The following is a 25,259-nucleotide window of genomic DNA, read 5'->3' on the forward strand; positions in this document are numbered from 1 at the left end:
ATATATATATATATATATATATATATATATATATATATATATATATATATATACCGACGACTTATCCGAAAAAATCGTCGAGACAGGCTTCACAGCAGACGGTGGCTACAACTCGAAATCTAATCTAGTCTGATTTAGGGTTTGGTGTTTAGTCATACTTCAAAACATTTCAAATTGCGTTTGCAAAAAAAAAATATTAGGGACTAAAGTAAAAAAATTGTACAAAGGTTGGAACAAATGGTGCAATTGACCCTCAATTAAAAAGAAAAAAAGAATGTGGGAACCACAAAATCATCCGGATAAAAAGAGCTTTTCTTTTGATTTCCAAATCATATATTTATAAATTTTATATATAAATTGAAATATCAAAATTAAAATAAAAAATTTAAGTTTGAAATTAAAAATAAGATTCAATTTAAAAATTTAAATTTAAATTTAAATTCAAAACTTTAAATTTAAATAGAAAACTTGCGCGTTGGGGGGCCCACCAAAGCCCCCGAGCATGGAGAAGGTGCCGTACAATTTTTGTCTTTCCAGTTCATAACTTTAAATATAAAATTTTAATTTCTATATACGGCCCACAACCCATTGAAATAAGAAGAGATTTGATTTAAACTTCAAATTTAAATTTAAAATTTTATTTTTTGTATGTCATCAAGAACACTACAAAATAAGAAAGTCTCTTTAGAAAAGGGGAAAAAAAAAAAAAAAGGCCGCTCCGCGCTGGCTTGTGTCCGCACCGGCTCGCGCCCATGCGCCAGCCCTCGCCCGTCGTGCCTGCGCCCGCTTGCTCGCCGCGCCCTCGGCGGCCCTGCCCCGCTTGCGCCGCCTCGCGTTTGCCCCTCGTACCCCTCGCGCCGCTTGCGTCCGCGCCCATCGTACCCCTCGCGCCCGCTTGCATCCGTCCCTCGTACCCCTCGCCCCTCACGCACGCCCTACACCGACGCCCGTCGGCGCTCGCACCTCTGCCCCTCAGCTCGCGCCGCGCCGCCCCCGCACTGCGGCCCGCCTCGCCACGCGCCTCCGGCCCTCAGCTTGCGTCCGCGCCAATGCGGAGCCCGCGCCAACACCATCGGCTCGCCGCCCGCGCCCGTGCCCGCGCCCGCCCCCGGCCCGCGCCCTCGCCCGCGCCTCCGCCTCCCGCTACCACGTGTGTAGTTATTGAGAAATAATATATCTTTACTAGTTAAGTGACCCACGCAATGCTGCGGATAGTTATTTTAAAATTCAATCTCTAAAATTAGTTATAAAAATTAATTTTAGGATAATTATGAAATGTTACGGACAAATTACGGAACAATTTTAAATAAATGCAGCTATCCTCCCTAACATAGAAAATATAAGAAGCTCTCTCAACAATAAGCTATTTCGAAATAATTCTTCAACTTTATTAAATATTTTCTTACCTTGTTCTCTTTTGTTTGCTTTTATATTACTAATTTTGTAATGTTATTTATGTTATTTCTAATCTTTTGAGTGATACAAATAAAATTACTCCATGCTAATTATTCCAAACATCGCCACGTGTCTATGGAATAAATTGTGCAATGAGTACATTCAAAATTTTTATTAGTCATGGTAGTCCCTCATTAGTTAGTGAAATGAGAAGAGAAATCTTTTTTTGCATCTGGTGCGTACTAATGTTTTAGTTAGTATATTTCATATGATTCTCGCAACTAACTTTCGTAAAGTATAATATTATGTACAATTTATATCTAAATTCTTAATAAAAATTAATATCTATATTTAATACCAACATCCTAAACTATTTAACAATTATTTATATATTTTTTATAATAAAAAAGACTTAAGTAGATTGGAAATTTAAAAAATTAATTTTAAATTTAATGCTCAATTGAAGAATTTCATAATACAAAATTTTAATTTCTGTTCAAACTTTAAATTCAAATACAAAATTTTAATTTCTATATGCGGTCCATAACGCATCAAAATAAGAAGGGATTCGATTTAAAATTTAAATTTAAATTTAAACTTAAAATTTTATTTTTTTGTATGTGATCCACAATACTATAAAATAAGAAAGTTAGAAAAGTTTTAAAAAAAAAGCAAGAGAGAGAGTGTTCGTATCCTTCCCTCTCTCCCATGACTGGGCCCCGTCCGCACGGGGCCCACCATGCGCGCGCCCGCTACGGGTGTAAACGAGCCGAACACGAGTGAGCCGAGGCCGGCTCGTGTTCGGTTCGTTTAATAACTGAGCCGAACATGAGCTGGCTCGTTAAAATATCGAGCCGAAAAATTCAGCTCGTGTTTGGCTCGTTAATAAACGAGCTGACTCACGAGCCGGCCAACGAACAATAAATTAAAAGAATTAAATTAAACATATATAAAAAATAAATTTATAAAATTTTATTCATTAGACTTTTATCTAACAGTTGAAAACTTTACATATAAATGAGTCTTTTTATAATTGAGCTCGCATTTATATTTTTATTTTACTAAAAATTAAATAATAAAAATATACATTATATATATAATTATTTATTTATATATATAAATATAAATTTGAAATAAATTATATAATATAAAATATATGTATTCGGGCCGTTATCGAGTTGAACACGAGCGAGCTGATCCCAGCTCGTGTTCGGCTCGTTTATTAAACAAGCCGAAAAAATCAGCTCGTGTTCGGCTCGTTTACTAAACGAGCGATTTGATCTCGAACTCTTTCGAGCAGAACACGAACTGGCTCGCGAACAGCGAGCTGGATTGCCACCCTAGCGCCGCGCGCCCCGCCACACTGGGCCGGCGCTCCTCGCGCTGGCGCCTGTTCGCGGCCGTGCCTCCGCCCTCTGGCTCGCGCCTGCCCACCGCGCCGCTCGCGCTCCCGCCTATGCCAGCGTCCGCGCCGACGTCGCCCGCGCCCTGCGCTCCGCCCCTCGGCTCCGCGCCGCTCGCGCTCAGGCCCTCGCAGCGCCCGCGCCGGCGCCCGCCCTCGCCCCTCCGGCCCTCGGCTCGGGTCCGTCCGCAGCGCATGCACCCGTCCCACCCTGCCGCGCCGCGTTCTTCGCTCTCGGCTCGCTCCCGCCCCCGCGCCGCGCTCGCCCCGCTCGCGCCCCCGCCCCCCGCTCGCGCCAACGCCTCAGCCCTCGCCGCCACGTGTCTCAGTTATTGAGAGATAATAAGAGTATGTATAATTATATATATATATATATATATATATATATATATATATATATATATTATATTATATAATATATATATATATATATAAAAATTAGGTTGGAATACTATTAATAGTAATGAGTAAAACGCTCTTTTTGCTATCAAGTTTTTAACCATTGGATGAAAAATTGTAGGGGTTAGGATGATATTAGTCGATTAGAGTTGAGTGGTCCCCCTAGGGTGAATGGTTCCCCACTAGGTTATAGTATTTAATCCAATGGTTTGAAATAATGAAGAGAGTTGATCTAAAGGCTAAAAAACTGATAGCAACAATGAGATTTTGCTACTAATAGTAGCCTAGTCCAACTTTCTATATATATTTATATATATATATAGCCTGTTTGGCCTAGCTTCTCAAAAAGTGATTTCTGAAAAAGTGATTTTGGTTTGGAGAAGTGAATTTGGTTAAAAGCTGTAAAACGTTTTGGCTGAGTTTAGATAAAAGTGATTTTTCTGAATGATTTTAAAAAGCTGTTTGGCAAAATTTTTTTGATATTTGCATAAATTAATATTTTTATTAAAATTTATTTTTAAATAATTTAAAAATCTAAATTTAAATTTCAATTAAAATTAAAATTTTTAAATTTCAAAATTGTACAAAATTTAAAATTTGATATTTTAATTTAAAAAATAATTTAAAATTTTAAAAGTTTAAAATTTAAAATTATGAAATTTAAAATTTAAATTAAAAAAATCATTTAAAATTTAAATTTAAAAAATAATTTAAATTTTATATTTTAAATTTAAAAAATAATTTAAAATTTAAAATTGAAATTTAAAAAATAATTTAAAATGTAAAAAATTTAAATTTAAAAAATAATGTTAAAATTTTAAAATTTAAATTTAAAAATTAAATTTAAAATTTAAGATTAAAAAATTAAAATTAAAATTTAAAAAATTATTTAAAATTTAAAATTTAAAAATTTAAAAATTTAAAAATTTAAAATTTAAAGTTTGAAATTTATTTTTTAAATTTTAAATTTTAAAAATTAAAATTTAAAAATTTAAAAATGAATCTGAAAATTAAAATTTAAAATTAAATTTAAATTTAAACATTGAATTTAAAATAAAAATAAAAATTTGAAGTTTGCGTCCAAAATCAGAATCAGATTTCAAGAAGCAGTTTTTTTTTGCTTCTGATTTTGAAGCCTTCAAAATTAATTTTCTGATTCTGAAAAACAGAATCAGATTTTAAAAATAAGTTGCCAAACGCTTTATTGAGCCCAAAATTACTTTTCAACCCAAAAGCGATTTTTAAAAGCTAGGCCAAACACCCCCATAGATAGATTGTAGGATGATGCTCGCCTAGATTGTTGTACTTCATAGTTTGTTCCGCATAGTGAAAACTCGGCCCGACCTAGGTTTTTGTCAGCTTAGACTTTGTTCAGGATTTGTGGGGGAGATCGCAGTATGTACTGCGAGAAGGTACGATAGAAAAATATTTTATTTGTTTTCGTTTATAATAATTACGTTTCGCACATGGCAATAATTCTGTTACATTAAATTTTCTTTGATGCCAGGGAGAGACGAATAAGCATATCCGTGTCTACTTTTGCGTCAACTCTGTATTGTCTATTAGTGTCTCAACTCGGTATTGTTTACTAGCGTTAAATAGGTCTCAATACTGGACAACTCCTTCGTTCGCTTTGGTCGGGCCCTTAAAAGAAAGGCCCGGCGGGATGGGGATTGAATTATTTGATTTGATCTTAGTTCGATCAAATTTGCTAAATTTGGTTCAGGCCGCAATGCCTGAACATATATATATTCTGACTAAGAGTCGGTGTGCGCAGGCCAATTTTGTCCCAACCCCTTTTTTAAGGGCTTTATCATGACTCGAAGCTATTCTTATCCTGGTCCCCCCAAGCAAAATATTTATTTAATGCATCTCATATGAGCAGTGGAACTTGCAACCCTCTATCGCCAATTCTGTTCGCGGGCATGTTTGGTTTGAAGTGTTTTGAGGCTTGGAATGAAAATCAGAATAAGTCATTTTCATTATTAGTATTTGGATCGAGAGGTTAGTGTTTCAATTTTCATTTGGAGGGAATTCAAATCTCTCAAAAGTAACTCGCACCTCCATCGTGGTAGCTAACTTTGATTCAATAGTGATTGACAACTTTGATTCAAGAGTGACTGAAATTTTTTTTTCTACCAATAATTAGTTCAATTTAAATATAAATAATATAAATTCATTACATTAAATCATAATTTCATATTTGAATTTAAAATATATTTTAAATTTTAATTTTTTAAATTTTAATTTAATATTTTTAAATTTAAATTTGACTTTCACCTTTGAAATTGTAAATTTAAATTTTAAGTTCAAAATTAGATTAAAATTTTGAATAAAAATTTACTTTTTTGAATTTCAACTTGGAAATGATTCTAATTTCGATTTTTATTCCTTTTATGGACCAAACAAATTATTATTTTTATCAATTCGTTTTCAATTCCTACCCATTTTCATTTCTATTATGATTTCAATTCCTCTCCCGCTCTCCTAAACCAAACATGCCCTACGAGTAATGCTATTCCAAGCTTACAATTTTACAAGCTTTTTATAGACATGCTTACATATTTATATTTACAGAAAATTTTATAAAAATATTTATAAGTATACCACTAATCTTCTAATAATACTATCTGTATTTACAAGGATACCGACAATCAGCTATTTTATTGCTCATTAAAAATTTGGATTGTTCGCGTGGTCAGTCCTGTGGTATATTCAAAGAAAATTGTGATTTGTATATTCCATAGAGGAGTATATGGGGGTGTTTGGCCTAGCTATTCAAAAGCGATTCTGAGACCAAAATTACTTTTGAGCTCAGTAGAGCGTTTGGAAGTGACATTCTGAAAATCTGATTCTACTTTTTAAAATCAAAAAACTGATTTTGAAAGCTCCAGAATCAGAAACAAAAAAAAGCTGTTTCTCCAAAACTGATTCTGATTTTGAACTCAAATTTCTAAATTTTAATTTTATTTTAGATTCAAAGTATAAATTTAACATTAAATTTAAATTTTGAAATTTTAAACTCATATTTGAATTTTTAAATCTCAACTTTTCAAATTTATAATTTAAAATTTAGATTTAAAAATTTAAATTTAAGTTTCAAATCTCAAAATTTCAAATTTTAAAATTCAAATTTTAAATTTCAAAATTCAAAATTCAAAATTTTAAATTTTAAATTTTAATTTTACTTTTAAATTTCAAAATTCAAAATTTAAATTTGAAATTTTAAAATTTGAATTTTGAATTTAAATTTTAAAATTTTAAATTTCAATTTTCAAATTTAAAATTTAAAATTTAAAGTTTTGATTTTGAAAATTCAAATTTTTAAATTTTTAATTTAATTTTTCAATTCCAAAATTTTAAATTTTAAATTTAATTTTAAGTTTTCAATTTTCCAAAATTTAAATTTAAATTGATTTAATTTTAATTTTAATTTCAAAATTTCCAAATTTTTAAATTTTAAGCTTTTAAATTTTTAATTGAAATTTTAATTTAAAATTTTAAAATTAAATTTGAAATTTGAAATTTGAAATTTGAAATTTGAAATTTGAAATTTAGATTTAAAAATTCAAATTTTAAATTTAAAATTTTGAAATTTCAAATTTATTTTTGTACAAGTTTGAAATTTTAAAATTATACTTTTAATTAAAATTTAAATTTTTAATTAAAATTTAAATTTTAAATTATTTTAAAAATAAAATTTAGTAAAATATTAATATATGCAAAATCAAAATTTTTTTGCCAAACAGCTTTAGAAAATTACTTTAGAAAAATTATTTTTTTCTAAATTCAACCAAACGCTCTAAAGCTTTTCATGAAAATCAATTCTCCAAACTAAAATCATTTTTACAGAAATTATTTTTTCAAAAGCTAGGCCAAACAGGCCCTATATCTCACGCTATTTACATCCAACGATCTGAAAAATTTCTTTGAATTTTTAATACAAAAAAATGATTAGACAAGTAAGCGGATCGAGTTAAGAATGTAAGACTATAAACCGAAGTGTAGAGGTAGCATTGCTGGTAGAGAGATGCCGTTAGACAGTTGATACTCGCTTATGCAGGAAAAACACCATACCTACCATACTCCGTAACTTTAAATAATAATAATAATAAATAAAAAGTACTCCTATTTTTTTTCTCCTCTTCTAAATAAAAAAAATCTCCTAAATAAAATTCGGAGAGATGCTCCAATGGTCTTACCGGGGCGACTTTTATTCTGAGTATTGTCTTTACAATAAGATAAATTAAGATCTCGTTTTACATCATTGTTGTTTTCTTAATTTTTTAATTAACGCTAATTCTATACAATTTGATACACTATTGAAATGATTTATCTTTTCTTATCATAATTAATTAGCTTGTAACACACTACAGCCAAATAATGAATAACAACTTGTATAAAAAAATTAAAAAGCAAAAAAAAATTGATTCCATTTATAAAAAAAAACATATTCCCTTGTACACTATTTTATTTAAAAATTTATTTTTAAAAAATAAAATAACAAAGATTGTAAATAATGTAACATCTCAATAGTCCCACATCGGATGATGTGGGAGAGTCTGATGTGTTTATAAGTAACGGACACACTAGTAATAATAACTGGGCTTAAGTATTTTGGGCAGCTGATTGGGTCCAACGAGTTATTATTTGCTAGCAGGTCGGATCGTTATATTTGGTATCACTGCTTGGTGAATCTGGAACTGTATATGATTGGGTCCCCCTAACGAGAGAATTATTATTACTACCAGATCGGATCCTTACAAATAAGGCCTAAATTCAGCTAATATGTTTATTTTAGTTACTTAAAAATAAACAATTTATAGGCACTGTATATAGAAGTTGAAAAAAGCCCTGGGAGAAGATTCCAACTTTTGGCCGTCACAATGATAGAAGGGTGTTCCGCAGGCTAGAGATAATTTTAGATGAAAAGTTGATTAATTTTTTTGTTAGATATCTGGTGAGGTAATTGCTTGCTGTGGATTTCTTTTCTAACTATTTGTGAACGTATTCAATACAAGAACACTGTACCATAGGCAGGCACATGATGTATCCTAATCTGCAAACTTTTTTATTATTTTTGGCTAAATTACAGAAATTTTTTCTATGTATATCCACTTTTTTACTCTTCTTTTCAGTCTTTTGAAAATTTACAGTTTGCTTCTTTAAAAAATGAAAAATATTCATTTCGGCCCTCGTCGTTAGTATTCCGTTAGAGTTCCGTTTATATTTTATTTTCTATATTCAAAATACTACTGAAATCCTCATCTTTTCTCACCAACGTCCTCGGCCGCCACCTCGCCCTCGCCCAAACACATGACCTCATCCTTCGCCGCAGCCTTGCCCTCACACTCGCCCACCACTCTGTCCATGTCCACCTTGATCTTTCTCCTTATAGTCGCCGAAATGGAGGGCCGCGAGGGTGCTGGAGGAGCGGAGGAGCAGGCGAAGAAAATGGAGTCGGAGGTGAAGCCAAGGAAGGTGCGAAGAACGGAGGAAGAGAGGTTGCGACTGTGGAGCGGATTGGGGAGGAGACGAAGAGGATGAGGGATACTTTGGTTATTTTGTCATAATGTGTCTTGCTGTAAACATTTTTCTTTTTTTAAGAGGGTAAAGTATAGATTTTCAAAGGACAAAGAGGAAAGTGAAAAAAGTGAGTATTAATAAGGAGGTTTTTTATAATTTAGCATTTCTTTTTCTTTTTTTGTGACACTATTGTCTCACCCATTTAGTCTAATTTATATTTTTATTGAAGAAAGCAGGTAACAAACTATTTTTTTTCTTAAAAAAAATTAGTAATATACTGAATAATCACTTGTATATATTATTTATAATTCTAACACGTGAGCGCTCCGAAAGCAAAAATTTTCTATATAAAACACGACGATCCAATTTTTAGCCATAAAAGTTATCAAAAAATGAAATAAAGTTTGTGTTTTGCTGCGCGAAAATATTATACATATTTAAATTGAAAAAATATGCATTTAGAATAAAGAATTTATTATTTTGGAGAGAAGAAAAAACAAACTGCTTCCAAATTAAGCCCATAAAATGTAACCACAACCATGTTTAAAAGTCATACATATAAAGAGAGAATCACTTGGGATGATTTACATAACTTTAAGCCGCTGGTCCCTTCACGTGACATGTTGTTGGAATGATGCTGACATTCCAGTTTAGTAATTTGGACCAATAGCTGGAAATAAAATTCCAACATACTTTGGGCACCACACTGGAATGGATGGGATTTGGAGTGAATTTTTTTAAATTTCAATTTAAATCTGATAATTAAATTTGAAATTCAAATTTGAATTTGATAGTGTTTAAAATTACATATAAAGAGCTAAATTCAATAAAAAAAAAATTAAAAACCTGAACTCCAACACAAACACTCAAACAAGAATTAATCATTTCTCTCTTGCCATATTTCAATATATATTATATATTAAAATTTAAATTTGTAAAATATAAATTCAAATGTAATATCAATTATTTATACATATGATGGTTTGGATCGGGTAAAGATAGAATTCATGCCCATATCCGAATATATCATTTTTTATTTCTTATATACATATCTAAAATCATATCAGTGTAACAGCAAATACATTTGCACCATTAAATTCAGATTCTAAAAAAATTTTGGGTATCTATACCCATTGACATCTCTAGGTGTACACGAGATTTTATATTCACGTCGACACCCACCAACACCACAACACATATAAAAACTTCCATTAAGGTTAAATTTGATAATGCGGTGGTTAAAAATACAAAATTTATTTTTTGAAAGGTCTAAAAATTTTAAAACGTTCATAATTTTTTCTCCTCCAATACTTTAAATTTGTCATTGTAATCGCGAAAGAAAAAATATATAGCTACATGTTTTTTTTGTGAGAGTTACAACTGTAATTTTATAGTGTAAAAAAAGAAAAAATAAAAACTCTTTTAAAGTTTTAGTCTTCCATAATATAAAAAGTACACTTTTAACCACCATATTATCTAAGTTTAGTACTGTTAGGGCGTTATTTGGTTCACTTCTTTTTTACCCCGCAATCGGAATCGGAATGGGCGAATCCATTTATAGGCGTTTGATATACGGGAGTCCCATTCCGATTCCGATTCCCGAATGGAATGGAAATCCCTCAATCGCCTCTTTTTCCAATCCGGTCTAGAAGGTCGGATTGGAAGTTGAATCTGGGCGGAATGAATATTTTTTAACTTTTTTAATTAAGATATGAGATTAAATTTAGAAATTAAATATATAATTTAAAATTTTAATTTGAACTTGAATTAAAAATTTAAATTAAATCAAATATTTCGAATCTAAATTATGAATTTGAATTTAAATTAAATTTTAATTTATATAAAATTTTATTCAAATTTTATTTACAACTTAAATTAAATTTATGGATTCAAATTAAAATTTAAATTATAATTTCAAGTTTGAATTTGAATAAATCAAAATTTAGTTTTATATTTTGAATTTCCACTCAAACTTCAAAGTTTAATTTTTTAAAAAATTTAAATTTTGATATTATTTCAAAATTTTGATGTAAATTTTTAATATTTAATTTTCAGTTTGCATTTAAATTAATATATTATAAAGATAAAGTTAGTATATTAATTTGATTACTTTTTTTATATCTATCTGAACCAAACACCGAGAATGATTTATTCCGATTCCGATTCAGGTAATGAATCAAATAGAATTAGATAATGAGTCATTCCGATTCCGATCCTAGCTTATTTCGATTTCGATTCTAATTACGATTTCGACTTCAAACCAAACACGCACTTAATGTGTGTTTCCCGTTTGTTTGAAGCATCTCTACCTGAGCCTTATTTTTGGTGACAATTAAGCTAAGCTTTCGCTCTTTCGTTATCTTTTCATATTTCTAATCTAAAAACTTAAATTTCCCTCTCTCTCTCTCTCTCTCTCTCAGCTAAGCTAAGCTATTTCAATATGACCGAAAAATAAATTTCTTATGATTATTGAAGAGAACAAAAATGTTCACATTATTGCTAACATTATCTAAAATTAATTAACAAAATAATACACCACTTTATATTCTTGTAAAACTAAAATAACATGATTATGGGAACTAAATACTGAAATGCCAATATTCTTTAGATAAGTAAGGGTTAGATACTTAAAAATTCTTTCATTCATGATAATTTTAAATGTTTATAAATAATATAGTTTGATAATTGAATTTGATCCGATTTAATGAATCTTGATCGTCCATGTCCCCTAATAATTTTGTAATAATTGGATATTTCACATTTTAGCATTTTCTTGTTCCCAAGTAGTAGCATGTTAGACGAGCTTGTTTCCTTAAAAAGAAAAATACTACATATACATAATACATCTCAATGCCCTTTTGGATGATGATATAGATGATCGCTCTATGTACAAAAATCTATATAATTTTTATAAATTGTGTTGTACAAAAAATTTCACTTCTAAATTACTCGTAGGGATTGAAATTTTTAAAACTTGAGATGCATGGGTGTTTGATTTTTCGTTACAAAGTTTTGAAAATAACTTTTGTTACCTAAAAAACTATTTTCTGTTCATTTAATTATCAGAAAAAATAAATTTTTTTAACTTTTTATTTTCAAATTTTATTAGAAAAAAACTTTTCTATTTTTTATTTTATTTTTTATCTAAAAATAAAAACTATTAAAAAGTTTACAATTTTTTTTTTTTAATTTTTTTTGAGGAGTCATTACCATACAAATTATAAGAGAACCCACCCCTTGTTGACCCCGGTTCCTTCGGGGTCGTTTTTTCATTATTACATTATTTTTATTTTTATTTTTATTTTTAGTTTGGTTTTGCCCTTTTCCTTATTTAAGCCCACACAACGCATCTCCTCCACCAATGCCTCCCCATTCTCAATCCCTTCTCTCCTCCTCCTCCTCCTCCTCCTCCTCTTCTCTCTCTCTCCGCTACATTATCCTTGAGACGAGGAGCCATTGTTGAGAGAGAGAGAGAGAGAGAGAGAGAGAGAGAGGAAGAGCAATGGGGATGGGGAGGGAAGGGGAGGAGAGGGAGGAAGGGGTAATGGCGACGGACTTTTTCTGGTCATACACGGACGAGCCCCACGCCTCGCGAAGGCGACAGATCCTTTCCCAATACCCCCAAATCAAGGAGCTCTTCGGCCCCGATCCATTGGCGTTTCTCAAGGTGAGACCTGGGTTTTGCTCCGATTTGGGTTTAGATTCGGAAAAAAAATGTGATCTTTTTCGTGATTTCTGATGCCTGGGTTTTGTCGTATTTTGCTCAAATTTGTGCTCAGATTCGGGAAAATGTGGCCTTTTTGGTGATTTTTTTATTACTGGGTTTTGTTGGATTTCGCTCGAATTGGCGTTTAGATTCGGAAATGTGTGATCTGTGATCACTATTTTTTGTTCGATTTTGCTTAAACTTAGGCTTAGGTTCGAAAAAATGTGATCTTTCGGTGATATTTGATGCCTGGGTTTCGTTGGATTTGCTCGTGATTTGCTTCATCAGGTGTGAATCTGGTGATGCTATGGTTGGAGTTTTGGAGAAGGAGCTAGAAAACCGATTGTATCTTCTTTGGTGGATTGTGTGTTAGAGTAACAGAGTAAAATGATTTGTAACGCCCAATCCCTTGGCACTAGCTTTGTCTTGTGTGATTATCTCCTCTTTTGGGATCTTCCGAGTCTTAGGCCTGATTTGGGAAACTGTTCGCGACCTCTTTGAGGCTTTAGACCCCTGAGTAATCTCAAAAGTGCTTTTGGAGAGCTATGCTCTACTTCAAATGCCAAAAACTAGCATCAGAGCAGCGGAACTTAAAACTGCGTTCGGGCTTTTGGGGAGCTCTAAAGGATCAAAGCTGTTGCATTTGAAGAACGCGATATCATTAATAGTCTCTTGGGTAAGAAATGAGGGGAGATGATGTGGGTCTTGAGTTTATGGAGTAAAACTCTGAAATCTGACGGTATCGATTGACAATGCTGGACAATGCTTAGATTTAATGCAACAAAATATAATAGCTTATACTAATTCCTTAGCACCATAGTATATATTCCTCAAATTTTGTTCATTTTCTTGATCTTGCCATATATTTTTGCCTAAAACTGATAATATGATTGAATTTCTGGGGCTTCATCAGTGTCTCAAAATATTTGGGTGCAGTTTTATTGTTTCTTTCCGGTTCAGTAATGCAGGATGCGCCCTACGGAATTTTTATTACGACGAGGACAAAATTTTCAAGAGAGGAGAAGAGTGTCTTGCTTTTTTGGTTCTCTGATTGATTGGTTTTTAAGTATTGAATGGTAATCAATAGCTTATACTAGCTATGAGTAAGCCTTTTGATTGGTAATGATAAGGAGCCTTTTTTAACTTGAGTCGTGTTTTGGCGTTTACTTTTCTTCGAGTATTCATCAAGTTTGTGGGTTAATTATTCATATTGACAACATAGCCTTTATTCTGTTAGTTATCTGTGATATCATGCTTTATTATACTACATTCGGAGAATAATAGATCTGTAATGTAGTACAATATTCAAAATTCTAAATGGATATGACCATAACTGCTAAAATTTCGAAACAAATTTCACGACGCTAACTTATATCCTTCCTTTCTTTTGATCTGTTATAGAATCTTATTATCTGACATCTTTGATGCAGATAAGCGCGGTTGTATTTGTTCAGCTATGGACTGCGACCTACCTCCACAATTCGAGCTGGCTGAAGATATTGACAGTCGCATACTTCTTCGGCTCCTTCCTAAACCACAACCTCTTCCTAGCCATCCACGAGCTCAGCCACAACCTCGCCTTCTCGACCCCCTGCTACAATCGCTGGCTCGGCATCTTCGCCAACCTCCCCATCGGCGTCCCCATGTCTGTAACATTCCAAAAATACCACTTGGAACACCACCGCTTTCAAGGCGTCGACGGGATCGACATGGACATTCCGAGTTCTGCCGAAGCCCGTGTAGTCACCAACGCCATTGCAAAATCCGTTTGGGTCGTATTCCAGCTCTTCTTTTACGCTCTCCGGCCCCTCTTCCTCAAGCCTAAACCCCCTGGCTTGTGGGAATTCACCAATTTGGCAATCCAGCTCACCCTCGATGCCTCTTTGGTCTACTTCTGGGGTTGGAAATCTTTCGCTTATCTAATACTCGCGACGTTCGTCGGTGGCGGTATGCACCCGATGGCGGGTCACTTTATCTCCGAGCACTATGTGTTTAATCCGGATCAGGAGACGTATTCGTACTACGGGCCGTTGAATCTGATGACGTGGAGCGTGGGGTACCATAACGAGCACCACGATTTCCCTAGAATACCGGGGAGCAGGCTTTACAAGGTCAAGGAGATTGCGCCCGAGTACTACGAGAACTTGAATGCCTACAGGTCTTGGAGCCAGGTGATTTTCATGTACGTAATGGATCGGACGGTGGGGCCATTTAGCCGGATGAAGAGGAAGTCGTCGAAAGATACCGGAGTTAGCAAGAAAGACGAGTAGGGGATCGCCGAGTTGCTGCTCCTTTCGATCTTCTTCGATTTGTTATTTGTTTTATTTTTTCGGCGTGTGGTGACCAAACATTTGTTCTGGGACCATATGATTTAACCTGTTGCAGTTTTGTTTAGCGAAGCTAATTGAGACTTGATGGAAAACCTCTTCTTTTGTTCATTCTCTTTTCATTTCATGTAGTTGTATTAAATTCTTAGCTTTTCTCCAGGAGAAAAGCTATTGTTAACGATTTACATTTTAAATTTTCATGGTGTCTCCTTTTTTAAAGTAGGTTTTGACACTAGTTTTTTTTTTTTTTTTTTTTTTTTTTGTTTTTGTTTTTTTGTTTTTTTGTAAGGGCATGTTAGGTTCGCCTATTTTAAACTATAAAATCTCAATAGGATACATTGATTTCGATAGTTGTTGTTTCTTCTATAGGAATCAGGTTTCGATTTCCATTTCATGCTATTCCGGAGATTTTCATTCTACTCTGGAATTGGACTGCCCAAATTTATTTATTGCCCAATTCGATTTTGAATCCCCGATTGGTCTATTTCAAAGTAAACTACTATATTAGAAATTATAAAAATTAAAATTCAATGAATAATTCTAAGTTTAAATTAAGATTAAATTGAATTGAATTGATTAGATGGCTTAAGTACACCCTACTATATTGTGCTTTACTATTATTTTTAATTTCAAATACAGCATTATACTATCATTTTTTTTTTTTATCAATTTCTAGTTCTTTACACTGTAGTTTAAATCTATTTTTTTATCTGCTATCTGTATTTTTTTTTTTCCAAAGATATAACTAAATTATTATTTTTTAATTAATTTTATATTATTATCAAATTTACTGTTTTAAAAAGAAATTAGCAACGTTATTTAACAAGCACTGAATTAACAGGAAGCACATAGCTAACGATTATTATCCGAATTACTAAAAAGATAAAAATTACAGAGATCTCTGGAACTTTAGTTTTTTGTAAGTAGACATTTTAACTTTCAATTTTAACAATTAAACTCTTTAAATTTTATCAGATAGTTTAATTAGTCTCAATTGAAGTTATTAAATATGCCGTTGTTCTGATCACTTGTTGTGGTTATAATCTTATAAGACTTTAAAATATATATATATATATATATATATATATAGTTGAGCTAGAATACTCTCGATAGTAAACGGGGCATTTTACTATCGAGTTGTTTTCGATGATAGAGCTTCCAAATTGACGATCGGCTCCGTTGAACATGATCTATACCACTTAAAGTGTTTAGAAATCAAATTTTAAATTTTTTCGACATCATTTGCCTAATGATCAAAGGGTTTCAAAATTTGTAATTTTAATGGTGGATAAGAGACGTTTTCTCGTTTAACGGTGTAAAGATATCCAAATCAATTGAATTTTTGTTAAAAAATTCTTTAAACTATTTAAAACAAGATCTATACTCTTGATCTTGATTACAAGACTCCTATCATCATTTTTTAAAGAATATTCATTTTCAACCATTTATTTTCTATTCACTAGATGGATAAAAGAACAATATCGAAAGTGCGTGAAATTTGATTTCTAGGTAGTTTAAATGGTTTAGATCATATTTAACGGAGCCGATCGTCAATTTGGAAGCTCTATCATAGAAAACAACACGATAGTAAAACGGTCCGTTTTTAAAATATATATATATTAAAAACGAACAAAATATAGCTCTTGTATTGCCCTATTATCCAAATAGTAGAAACTTGGCCTATTTCGAGACGGACACGAGAAAGCTAACCCGGCTCGTGTTTGACTTGTTAAGATTTTGAATTAAAATTTTCTTTGTATTCGACTTATTTATTAAAATAAGCGTTCAATCTCGAATTCATATTGAGCCAAATATAAGCCCGCTCATGAACAGCTGTCAGTATTGTCAAGATTTAGTTGGAAGAAGAAGAAGCTCGGGAAAAAATAAAAATATAATATTTAAAAAAAAAAAAGATTGTGCGCGCGAGAATGATGGAACAACCCAGAAGAGGCGGGAAATGTTTATATGTACAGTACTATCCCACAGATAAAAATTTGATCTTTGACTCTTATCTGTTCTTGTGGCCCCCCTATTAAAAATCTGAAACTGTGGATCGAAGAGTGTGAGAAAAAAAGAATGTTTGCGGCCGCACTTCCTCACTCGCGCCCTAAACTTTCCGGCGCTGTTGTCGCCACGAGAAGAACCACAAATCCCCTGTTTCTTGCGTCACCATCTTCTTTAAACTTGGTTTCTTTCTCCCGTGTTCTTCGTAAGAGTGATGGCTTAGTTTCCTCTCGCTCTTGCTCCAGTAAGAGAGGCGCACATGACCTGTTCGAGGTAATGACCGCATCAATTCTCTTGCTCTCAAATTTCCGTAATCACGGGCTATTTCTGGGTAATTTGTTTTATTTGCTTTCCTCATGGTGGATTTTTGTCGAGTGCATAGTTTGCAATAATATCTCACCGATTTGATTGTTGTCGTCATTGTCGAAGGCGGTTCATAACTAGTCAGAGTACATTGCTATGTTATACGGGACGAAGTGCTATTTTTTGCTCATGCATGCGAAGGGATGCGGCGGTGTATCAGCGCCAGATATTACGCATCTTAAGCATGCAAATCATGAAATCGTTTCATCATAATTTTGAAATAGATGCGCCGCGCCCAATTACTTCTGCGAAGACATCCCTTAGACAAAATCTCTTTTCTCAGCCACTCTTCCTAAATGACCGCAATTAAATATATGGTTGTGTCGGTCTCGGGGAAGTGATAGTGAGCGACAGTTCTGACGGATCGTTGGCGCTAGCCATTAATTATAAAAGTTCGAGCTGTTAGAAATATGCAACTAATTCACTTAGAGAGTGCGGGAACAGTGCCCACGAATTTTGATTGTGACTCACAGGGTAGGATGCTGAGCCCTTTAAGCCAACAAGTTGTGAATACGCAATTGTCTCAACTAGACTCCTGCTTACAGGATTTTTCAGTATTGTTGCCGGATACACCATGGGATGCAAAGAACACATGGACTACATTTGCAGCGTATTTCTTCATCCTACATATTCCCTTGAGTTTTGGAGGACTCTCCATCGTCGCTCAGGTGCTTCATCAATCAACTCTCGATCCGCTGACGACGGTGAGCATCTTCTTTATGATATGTTCTAGTTTGTCAAGTAACTAATGGCGAAGGAATGCAGGTTGCATCGACCGCTTTGCTTCAGACAACGGAGTTTTTGGGGGCTCTAGCATTGTTGCATTTCACCGTGAAGCCCCAGCATGCGATCTCAAGTTTCTTCGTTGAAAAGCTGTTTACAGAGCAGAGAAGTTTGGTAAAAGCAAGCATAATCGGTGCGGGACTTCTGATTGCATTGGTTTTGCTCACTTCTGCCCTCGCTGACGAGTTCATAGTATCTAGAGTAAGTTGCTACTGCTCAGAAATGAAAAAATAGGCAGTGAACTTAAAAAGAAGCTACTTATGCGCTTTCTCGTAAGGGCCAACACATTGAACAAATTTAATGTCAGTTATAATATAAGATTTTAAAGTACCTTGTGTAGGGTTTAAATGGTTTAGTAGTAAGTCGGTGCGTTAAGGAATGAACATATGATTTAGTACTGTCATTAATCAGAAATAAAGCGTAATGATTTACCGTTGTGATTAACAATTCCTTTGAGCTAATACCTTTGTCGCATCTCGCAGGATGTAACCAGTCCTGTTTTGAAGGAAATACTATCGGATAGCTCGCAATCTAAAGCAGTATGCTTCGTTCTCTATTGCTTCATTGCTCCGGCACTTGAAGAGACCATCTACCGCGGGTATCTTTTAACTTCGCTTGCCTCGAAGATGAAATGGTGGAATGCAGTAATTATTAGTTCTTGCGTCTTCAGTGCAGCTCACTTTTCTGTGGAGAATTCTCTGCAGCTGTTCATAATTGGCTGCATACTGGGATCTGTATATTGTTGGACTGGAAACTTGGCTTCTTCGATAGTTATCCATTCGGTGTATAATGCGATAATTTTACAATCCACTATTATGTCTTGATTATTGGTTTACTAGTGGAAAAATAAAGAGCTTTGATGTATTGCGACTTATTGATTTTTGTTCTAATTTATGTGTGTTGGTCCCGTAGCTCAGTTGGTTAGAGCGTTGGTCTTATGAGCCGAAGGTCGCGGGTTCGAGCCCCGCCGGGACCATTTTATTTTGCTGCATTTTTTTTTTAGAAAAAAAATTACTCTTTAAATTGTAGTTTTGTGCATTGCTGTTGCATGATTTTTCAATTATTTATTTGAAATAAAATGACCAATTGCATTAATTATCATCAGTTTATTATGTTACAAGGTGAAATAGAATTTGTGCTATTAATTTTGCAATAAGGAAGGAGGTTGCGAGTTCGAGTTCCTAAATTTTAAAACAAATTAGCACTAATATTAATTAAGAATACACCAGGTACAATATAAAATAGAAGATTTTTTGGAGGAAAAAAAATAACGTATATATTCTTTAAATTATAGTTCTGTGCACTACAACCGCATGATTTTGCTGAAAACAAATCAACAATTGTACCAACTAAAACTTACTAATTACCGACCGTCTCTAGCGCAAGTGGTATAGGGCTTGATGGTTGGTACCCGAAGCCCCAAGTTCGAATCCTAGTTAATTCACATTTCTAGCTAAGTTTATTTTTAAATGAAATAAACAAAGTGGGTAGCATGCTATCTATTTCTCAAAAAAAAAAGAACTTACTAATTTTAAAAAAAAGAAAGAATAATTTTACGAAATGTTAAATAAACATTTATTACTTGATAAATGTGTACCCTATTTAAGGCAATGTATTTTATTTTTTTGAAAGAGAAAGATAATATGCTATCCGTTTCGTTTATTTTTTAAAAAATAAACATAGTTGGAAATACGAGCCCCGATCACCAATCAGCAATCACCAAATCTTTTACCATTTCTACTAGAAATGGTCTTTTTTTCTTTTTCTTTTTTTTCACTTTTCCTTTCTAGTGAGCAAGTTTTCAAAAATCCTATACTCAACTGTCACAAGAAGTCAATTTTTTTGTAGTATTTATTTTTTAAAACCGTAGATCATATTGAATGAGTATTTCATACACGTCGCACGTGTGCCAGGTATAAGAATCTACTGCTATCTTAGGGTGTTTGATTTTTCAATATATATAAAAAAGGCATATTTCTTCTATTTGGTTTCTTAACATGGTAGTTTCTTAGAATCTTTTTTAAGATTTTATTAAAGAAATAGTGTTTTTGTTTTTCAAAAAATTTTATTCAGAAAATAAAACTTATGGAAAAAATTAATTTTCATAGAAACTTTTTTTTTTTTTTCATGCTTTTGTGAGGAACCAAACACCTCTTAGATAATCTATTAGCAAGTTATTTAAATAACTGGATTTTGTGTTTCTTCGTGTACACTTAATTAAAATTGCCTTTTTTTTTTCTCTAGCTCTAACTACTTTTCAACAAAAAAAATATATTTTACTTTATCATTCTATGATTCGAAAAATTAAATTTAATTATTTCGTGATTTAGTTTATTTTTATTTTGTCATCATGTGGTTCAAATAATTACACTTAACCATTCTGTAGTTCAAAAAAAAAAGTTTAATATCTTATTCGATAGTAAATTTTTTAGACAACAACAGAGATAGGCAAGTAATTTTTAAATCACGCAGAGTGACAAAATAAAAATGAGCTAAACTATATGGGGGTAAATTAAAGTTCACATATTATTTAATTTAAGTCCCTATTTTGAGCTAAGACTAGGGTTAAGAATAATCATTATTTTACAGAAATCTCTAACAAATAAATAATTACTATTATAATTTTAAATTTATTTAATTTAAGTAGTTCAAATATTTTAAAAAGTATAAGTCTAGGATTGAGGGGTCAATGTATATATACATAGTGAAATGTGTGTATATATATATATATATATATATATATATATATATATATATATATATAGTTGAGTGACGTGTANATATATATATAAGAACCGAAAAAATTAGAAAAATCATAACAAAATGCGTAACAACATTCATTCATTATCATCCCACCAGTTATTGTTATGCATGCTTATCGAGCCAACCTCGCAACCAACGAGATGAAGCCACGTGTCGTACGGATATGGAATCCCAACGAAAATTCACCCTTTAATTTAGGTGTAAAATTGACCAATTTGTTAACTTTTAATTTCATTAATTTGAATTTTTAGAATTCACTAAGTTGAATATTTTTTTTAAATAGTGTAGCTTCATTAGTTATTATTATTAGTTAACTAATCTTCTTTTATTTACTATAAAATAATATAAACTATTAAATTTTAATAAATTTGTGAATTAATTTGATAAAATTATTATTCCAGTCGTCTAAAATTACTTAATTTTTTTAAAAAATAATTTGCAGGTGACACTTTGATTCTCAAATTTTGATTTGTTACCATCTCCGGCTCAAACTTTTAGAATTATTATAATTAAATTCTACAAACCACATTAGTCGACTATAAATGTTGACGGATCGTTAATATAAAAAGTAATGTAGTATATTAATTTTTGGGACATCACTAATCACAATACTACTGTATTAGTTTTATATTAGTAATACATCAATATTTATTCAATTATATTAGATTATAAGATTTGATTATAATAATTTTAAAAATTCGAACAAGAAATTATATTAAATTAAAGTTTGAAAAGACTACCAAATGTGCTATTATCCTTAAAAAAAATGAGAAAATCTTCATAAAAAAATAAANATCGTCGATTCGGAAACTTCATCATCAAAAACGGCTCAGGAGCACGGAGGCCTCCGTGCTCCCGAGAGCACAGCAGCCCTGCTCTATATATATATATATATATATATATATATATATATATATATATATATATATATATATATATATATATAATTAGACTAATATATTATTAATAGCACCAAGTCATTGGTGCTACCAAGTTTTTGGCCATTGGATTAAGAGATGTGCGGTTATGATGATCTGGGCCCCATAGGGTTGAGTGGGTGGTTAGTTGAATAGTATGATCTAACAGGTGAAAATGATCAAAAGGGTAGATCTAATGTCGGAAAACTTGGTAGCACCAAGTGCTTCATGCTATTAATAGCATAGTAGCCGAACACTCTCTCTCTCTCTCTCTCTCTCTCTCTCAACTTTTATATGTTTTTTTATAAAAGTTCTAATATTTAAAAAATTTTAGTTCACTATAGATTAAATACTTAACCCTGCTTAATTTATAAGATAACTTGATATTTTTAATCCTCCTATATTATACTGTTGTGACTTTTGAATAAATATTTGTGATGGTAAAACTGAAAACATAAACAGTTCTCTAATGATTCTCAAACGAGAACAAATCAGAGGAACATATTTAAAAATATTAGAACTTTTGCAGAGACAACATATCAAAATTGAACTTTATAGGAATATATTTATAATTTATTATGTTTGTAGGGATCTGTATGCATTTCACCAGAAAATAAATTATAATTTAAAGTACTGTTTGAAAATGGGTTATAGACTTATAGTTGGGGGTTCTCCATACACTTTCACCATTATAAATGACTCAGGAGAAATATCTCAATCTCTATCTCATCTTTCTCTCCATCCCAAAACCATTCATTCCATAAATTCTAAAGAAAAGAAAAATCCCAAGAGAGAGAGAGAGAGAGAGAGAGAGAGAGAGAGATGGGGGGATTTGAGGAGCAGTTGAAGGAGAGGGCAAAGGAGCTGAAGCATCTGGTGAAGAAGGGGGTGAAGGTGGTGGGAGAATCTTGCAAGAAAACATGGCACAAGGTCAAGAAGATCAGGGGCTGATAATTAATATATAATACTTCATTAGATATATATATATATTCCACAACTAAAAAAAATGAAAAAAAAATGTAGTGGTTTTTGTTTCTGATTTAGTTTCCCTTTTCTTTTTGTGTTGATTTTCTCTTTCTTTTTTTCTGGGTCTTATTTCTATTATCTTTTTGGGTATCTTTATGTAGAAGACATGGTCAAATTAAAAAAAAAAAAAAATTAGGAGATCTGATTGGTTGCTGTTTCTTTCTCTTTACCCAGTGATGTGTTTGTGATTTTATGTTGTGGCTTGTGCCCTGATTGATGTAATCTACAAGATCTCTAACTCCTGAGCTTTTGTTATATATATCTAAGGATTTTTATTAATGGATTGGAGAGATAGGCTTAATTATGTGAGTGAATTTACAAAATAATTCCTGCTATTGCTAGAACAAATATGTCCATATTGTGGTTAGATACTGGCAGGATACAAAATATGTTTTTGGCAATATTTAATCCTCTTCTATGTGATCTCCAAGATCTTTTCCTTTTGCTTTTGTTAGTTTTGGATCTAACTCTCAAAAAAAAACAAATAATTATTTATATTCCAATAATCCATAAAAAGATATAAAAATATATTTTCTGTAGTCTCACCCGTGCCTGAACTTTTCTAACATTTCTTTTTTTCAAAAAAAATTAGCAAGTCATTCGTTCATTTTTCAAAAATAAACCCAACTAAATTTTAAATTTAGAATTTCGAATACTAACTATTAAGTTTTTAACCAACTACATTATTTTTATCGTCGGTCAAAATTTATGCGGTACGTTTAGATTAGTTCATCTCATGTTTATGATTTGTTGATGTAGTAACAAACTTTATTTTATTTTTTTGAATAAAAAATGGAGATAAACTTTAATTTTTTTTTTTTTAGCAAATCATTGGATTTTGCACATTGCAGCTGTAGAATCAACACTTGGGATCATAATAAAATCTATCTACTTTAGAGTACCTATCAAAGTATTAATTATAGTGGACTAAGGTGATGATAGCTATTTGTAATGAGAGTTAGCCAATTCAGTATAAGATAGTGATAGTGGTCAAAAATGTTGGCAAAGATGATAATAGCGTGACTAAGTGCATGTTTGATAAACTTGAAGTGAGAGATAAAAAAAATAGGGTTCAATGTTTGGTAATTTTGAAATGAGAGATAAAAAAATACGGGTTTAAGGAAGTAAAAAAATTATAATGTTTTAAAAATAGTGCGTGTGAAGTCAAAATTATAATGGGCAAAGATGGCAGTTGTGACGGTAGACTAAGTCTTAGTTTGGTATTGAGCTTCATCTGATGCTATTAGATAAAATAAAGTTGGGATAAAATTATAAAGAGATATATTTTTACGTTTTTCAGTGGGACTGTAGAAAATATATTATAACCAATTCATCATGATCTGCGGAACGCAATATTATATTCAGAAATAAACAAGGTATTTTTCCATCATACTTTTTCACTGCACGTAATGTAATCTCCCAATAATTCCAAACGAAGCCTAAAACGGCACAGATAGTGCCGATGGAGCTAGCAATATAAGGGGGCTGGTTGGTAAAAGTTTATGACCAATAATAGAGAACAGAGATGTCAATGGGTCGGATTCGGGGCGGATTTTCAAAAAACCGAACCCGACTCCAAACCAGGCCGAGACCCGACTCCAAACCCGAACTCGAACCCGACGGATTTTAAAAATCCATATCCAAACCCGAACCCGACCAAAAATCCAAAACCTGAACCCGAACCCGAACCCGAAAATTTGAACCCGAAACAATTATTTTTTTTTCAATATTTCAAAATACATTATATTAAATCTAAAATTTTAAAATGCAAATTCAAATATAACATCAAATTTTTATATATATATTATATATAATACAATATAAATTCGGGTTTGGGTCGGGTTCGGGTCGGGTTCGGGTTCGGGTCGGGTACAGTCAAAATTCATATCCGAATCCATATCCATCGGGTTTTTATTTTTGATATCCATGTCCGAATCCATATCCATTTAGCATCGGATATATCCGTTTCATTCGGGTTCGGATTCGAATAAAATTTTGAGTATCTATACCGATTTACATCCCTACCTACTTCATCTCAAGACTATTTATACTGTACTTATCACGTCAAATTTTTTTTTTCACTATAAATTATTTATATTTTTATCAATCCTAGGATGTACGGTGCAAGATCTGCACCTCTTTTTGAATTTAAAAGAAGCATTTTATAATGTTTATTAACTGTTTGTATTTTTAATATTTTATTATCCAAACGCTATTCAAGAGCATGATTCGCTACTCGCTAATCTCTTGAGTGAAGCACTGTGAACTTTGGAGCTATTTCGTCCTCCAGGTTATCTTACAAAAAACCAAATAACAAATAGAATTAAGGGTTAATTGCACAAATGGTCCTAACCTTTGATTTATTTTTTTTTTTGTTTTGGTTCGTAATTTTTTTTTTTCTTCAGTCAGATCCTTAGGTCTCGTTTGATATCGTGTTTATTCTTAGTATTTCAATATAAAATTTTGCATAACAATATATATATNTAAAAAATGGAGATAAACTTTAATTTTTTTTTTTTTAGCAAATCATTGGATTTTGCACATTGCAGCTGTAGAATCAACATTTGGGATCATAATAAAATCTATCTACTTTAGAGTACCTATCAAAGTATTAATTATAGTGGACTAAGGTGATGATAGCTATTTGT

At 32.2% G+C, this 25,259-nt stretch overlaps 4 protein-coding genes and 1 non-coding gene across 6 annotated transcripts; all 5 read left to right on the forward strand.

The window, feature by feature from the left end:
* Positions 503-3,133, forward strand: LOC109707809 (ESX-1 secretion-associated protein EspI-like). The gene is made up of 3 exons (XM_020229338.1): positions 503-527; positions 762-1,150; positions 2,696-3,133. The coding sequence occupies exons 1-3, from the start codon at positions 503-505 to the stop codon at positions 3,131-3,133; spliced, it is 852 nt and encodes a 283-aa protein (XP_020084927.1).
* LOC109707005 (sphingolipid delta(4)-desaturase DES1-like) lies at positions 12,072-14,955 on the forward strand. Its single transcript, XM_020228035.1, has 2 exons — positions 12,072-12,389; positions 13,859-14,955. The coding sequence occupies exons 1-2, from the start codon at positions 12,225-12,227 to the stop codon at positions 14,696-14,698; spliced, it is 1,005 nt and encodes a 334-aa protein (XP_020083624.1). The 5' UTR covers positions 12,072-12,224; the 3' UTR covers positions 14,699-14,955.
* On the forward strand, positions 16,586-18,807 carry LOC109707930. 2 transcript variants are annotated; one of them, XM_020229473.1, is made up of 4 exons: positions 16,586-17,032; positions 17,668-17,790; positions 17,888-18,106; positions 18,388-18,807. In XM_020229473.1, the coding sequence occupies exons 1-4, from the start codon at positions 16,832-16,834 to the stop codon at positions 18,727-18,729; spliced, it is 885 nt and encodes a 294-aa protein (XP_020085062.1). In that variant the 5' UTR covers positions 16,586-16,831; the 3' UTR covers positions 18,730-18,807. The 2 variants fall into 2 exon arrangements, with proteins under 2 accessions (XP_020085062.1, XP_020085061.1); XM_020229472.1 differs by having other exon boundaries at positions 16,587-17,032; positions 17,668-17,826.
* TRNAI-UAU lies at positions 18,808-18,881 on the forward strand. The gene has a single exon. It is a non-coding gene; the product is annotated as a tRNA-Ile (tRNA).
* On the forward strand, positions 22,262-22,890 carry LOC109707725. Its single transcript, XM_020229230.1, has one exon. It carries the CDS (start codon positions 22,408-22,410, stop codon positions 22,534-22,536), a length of 129 nt encoding a protein of 42 aa, XP_020084819.1. The 5' UTR covers positions 22,262-22,407; the 3' UTR covers positions 22,537-22,890.

This window comes from Ananas comosus, linkage group 3, assembly GCF_001540865.1.
Source record: "Ananas comosus cultivar F153 linkage group 3, ASM154086v1, whole genome shotgun sequence".
Lineage (NCBI taxonomy): Eukaryota > Viridiplantae > Streptophyta > Magnoliopsida > Poales > Bromeliaceae > Ananas > Ananas comosus.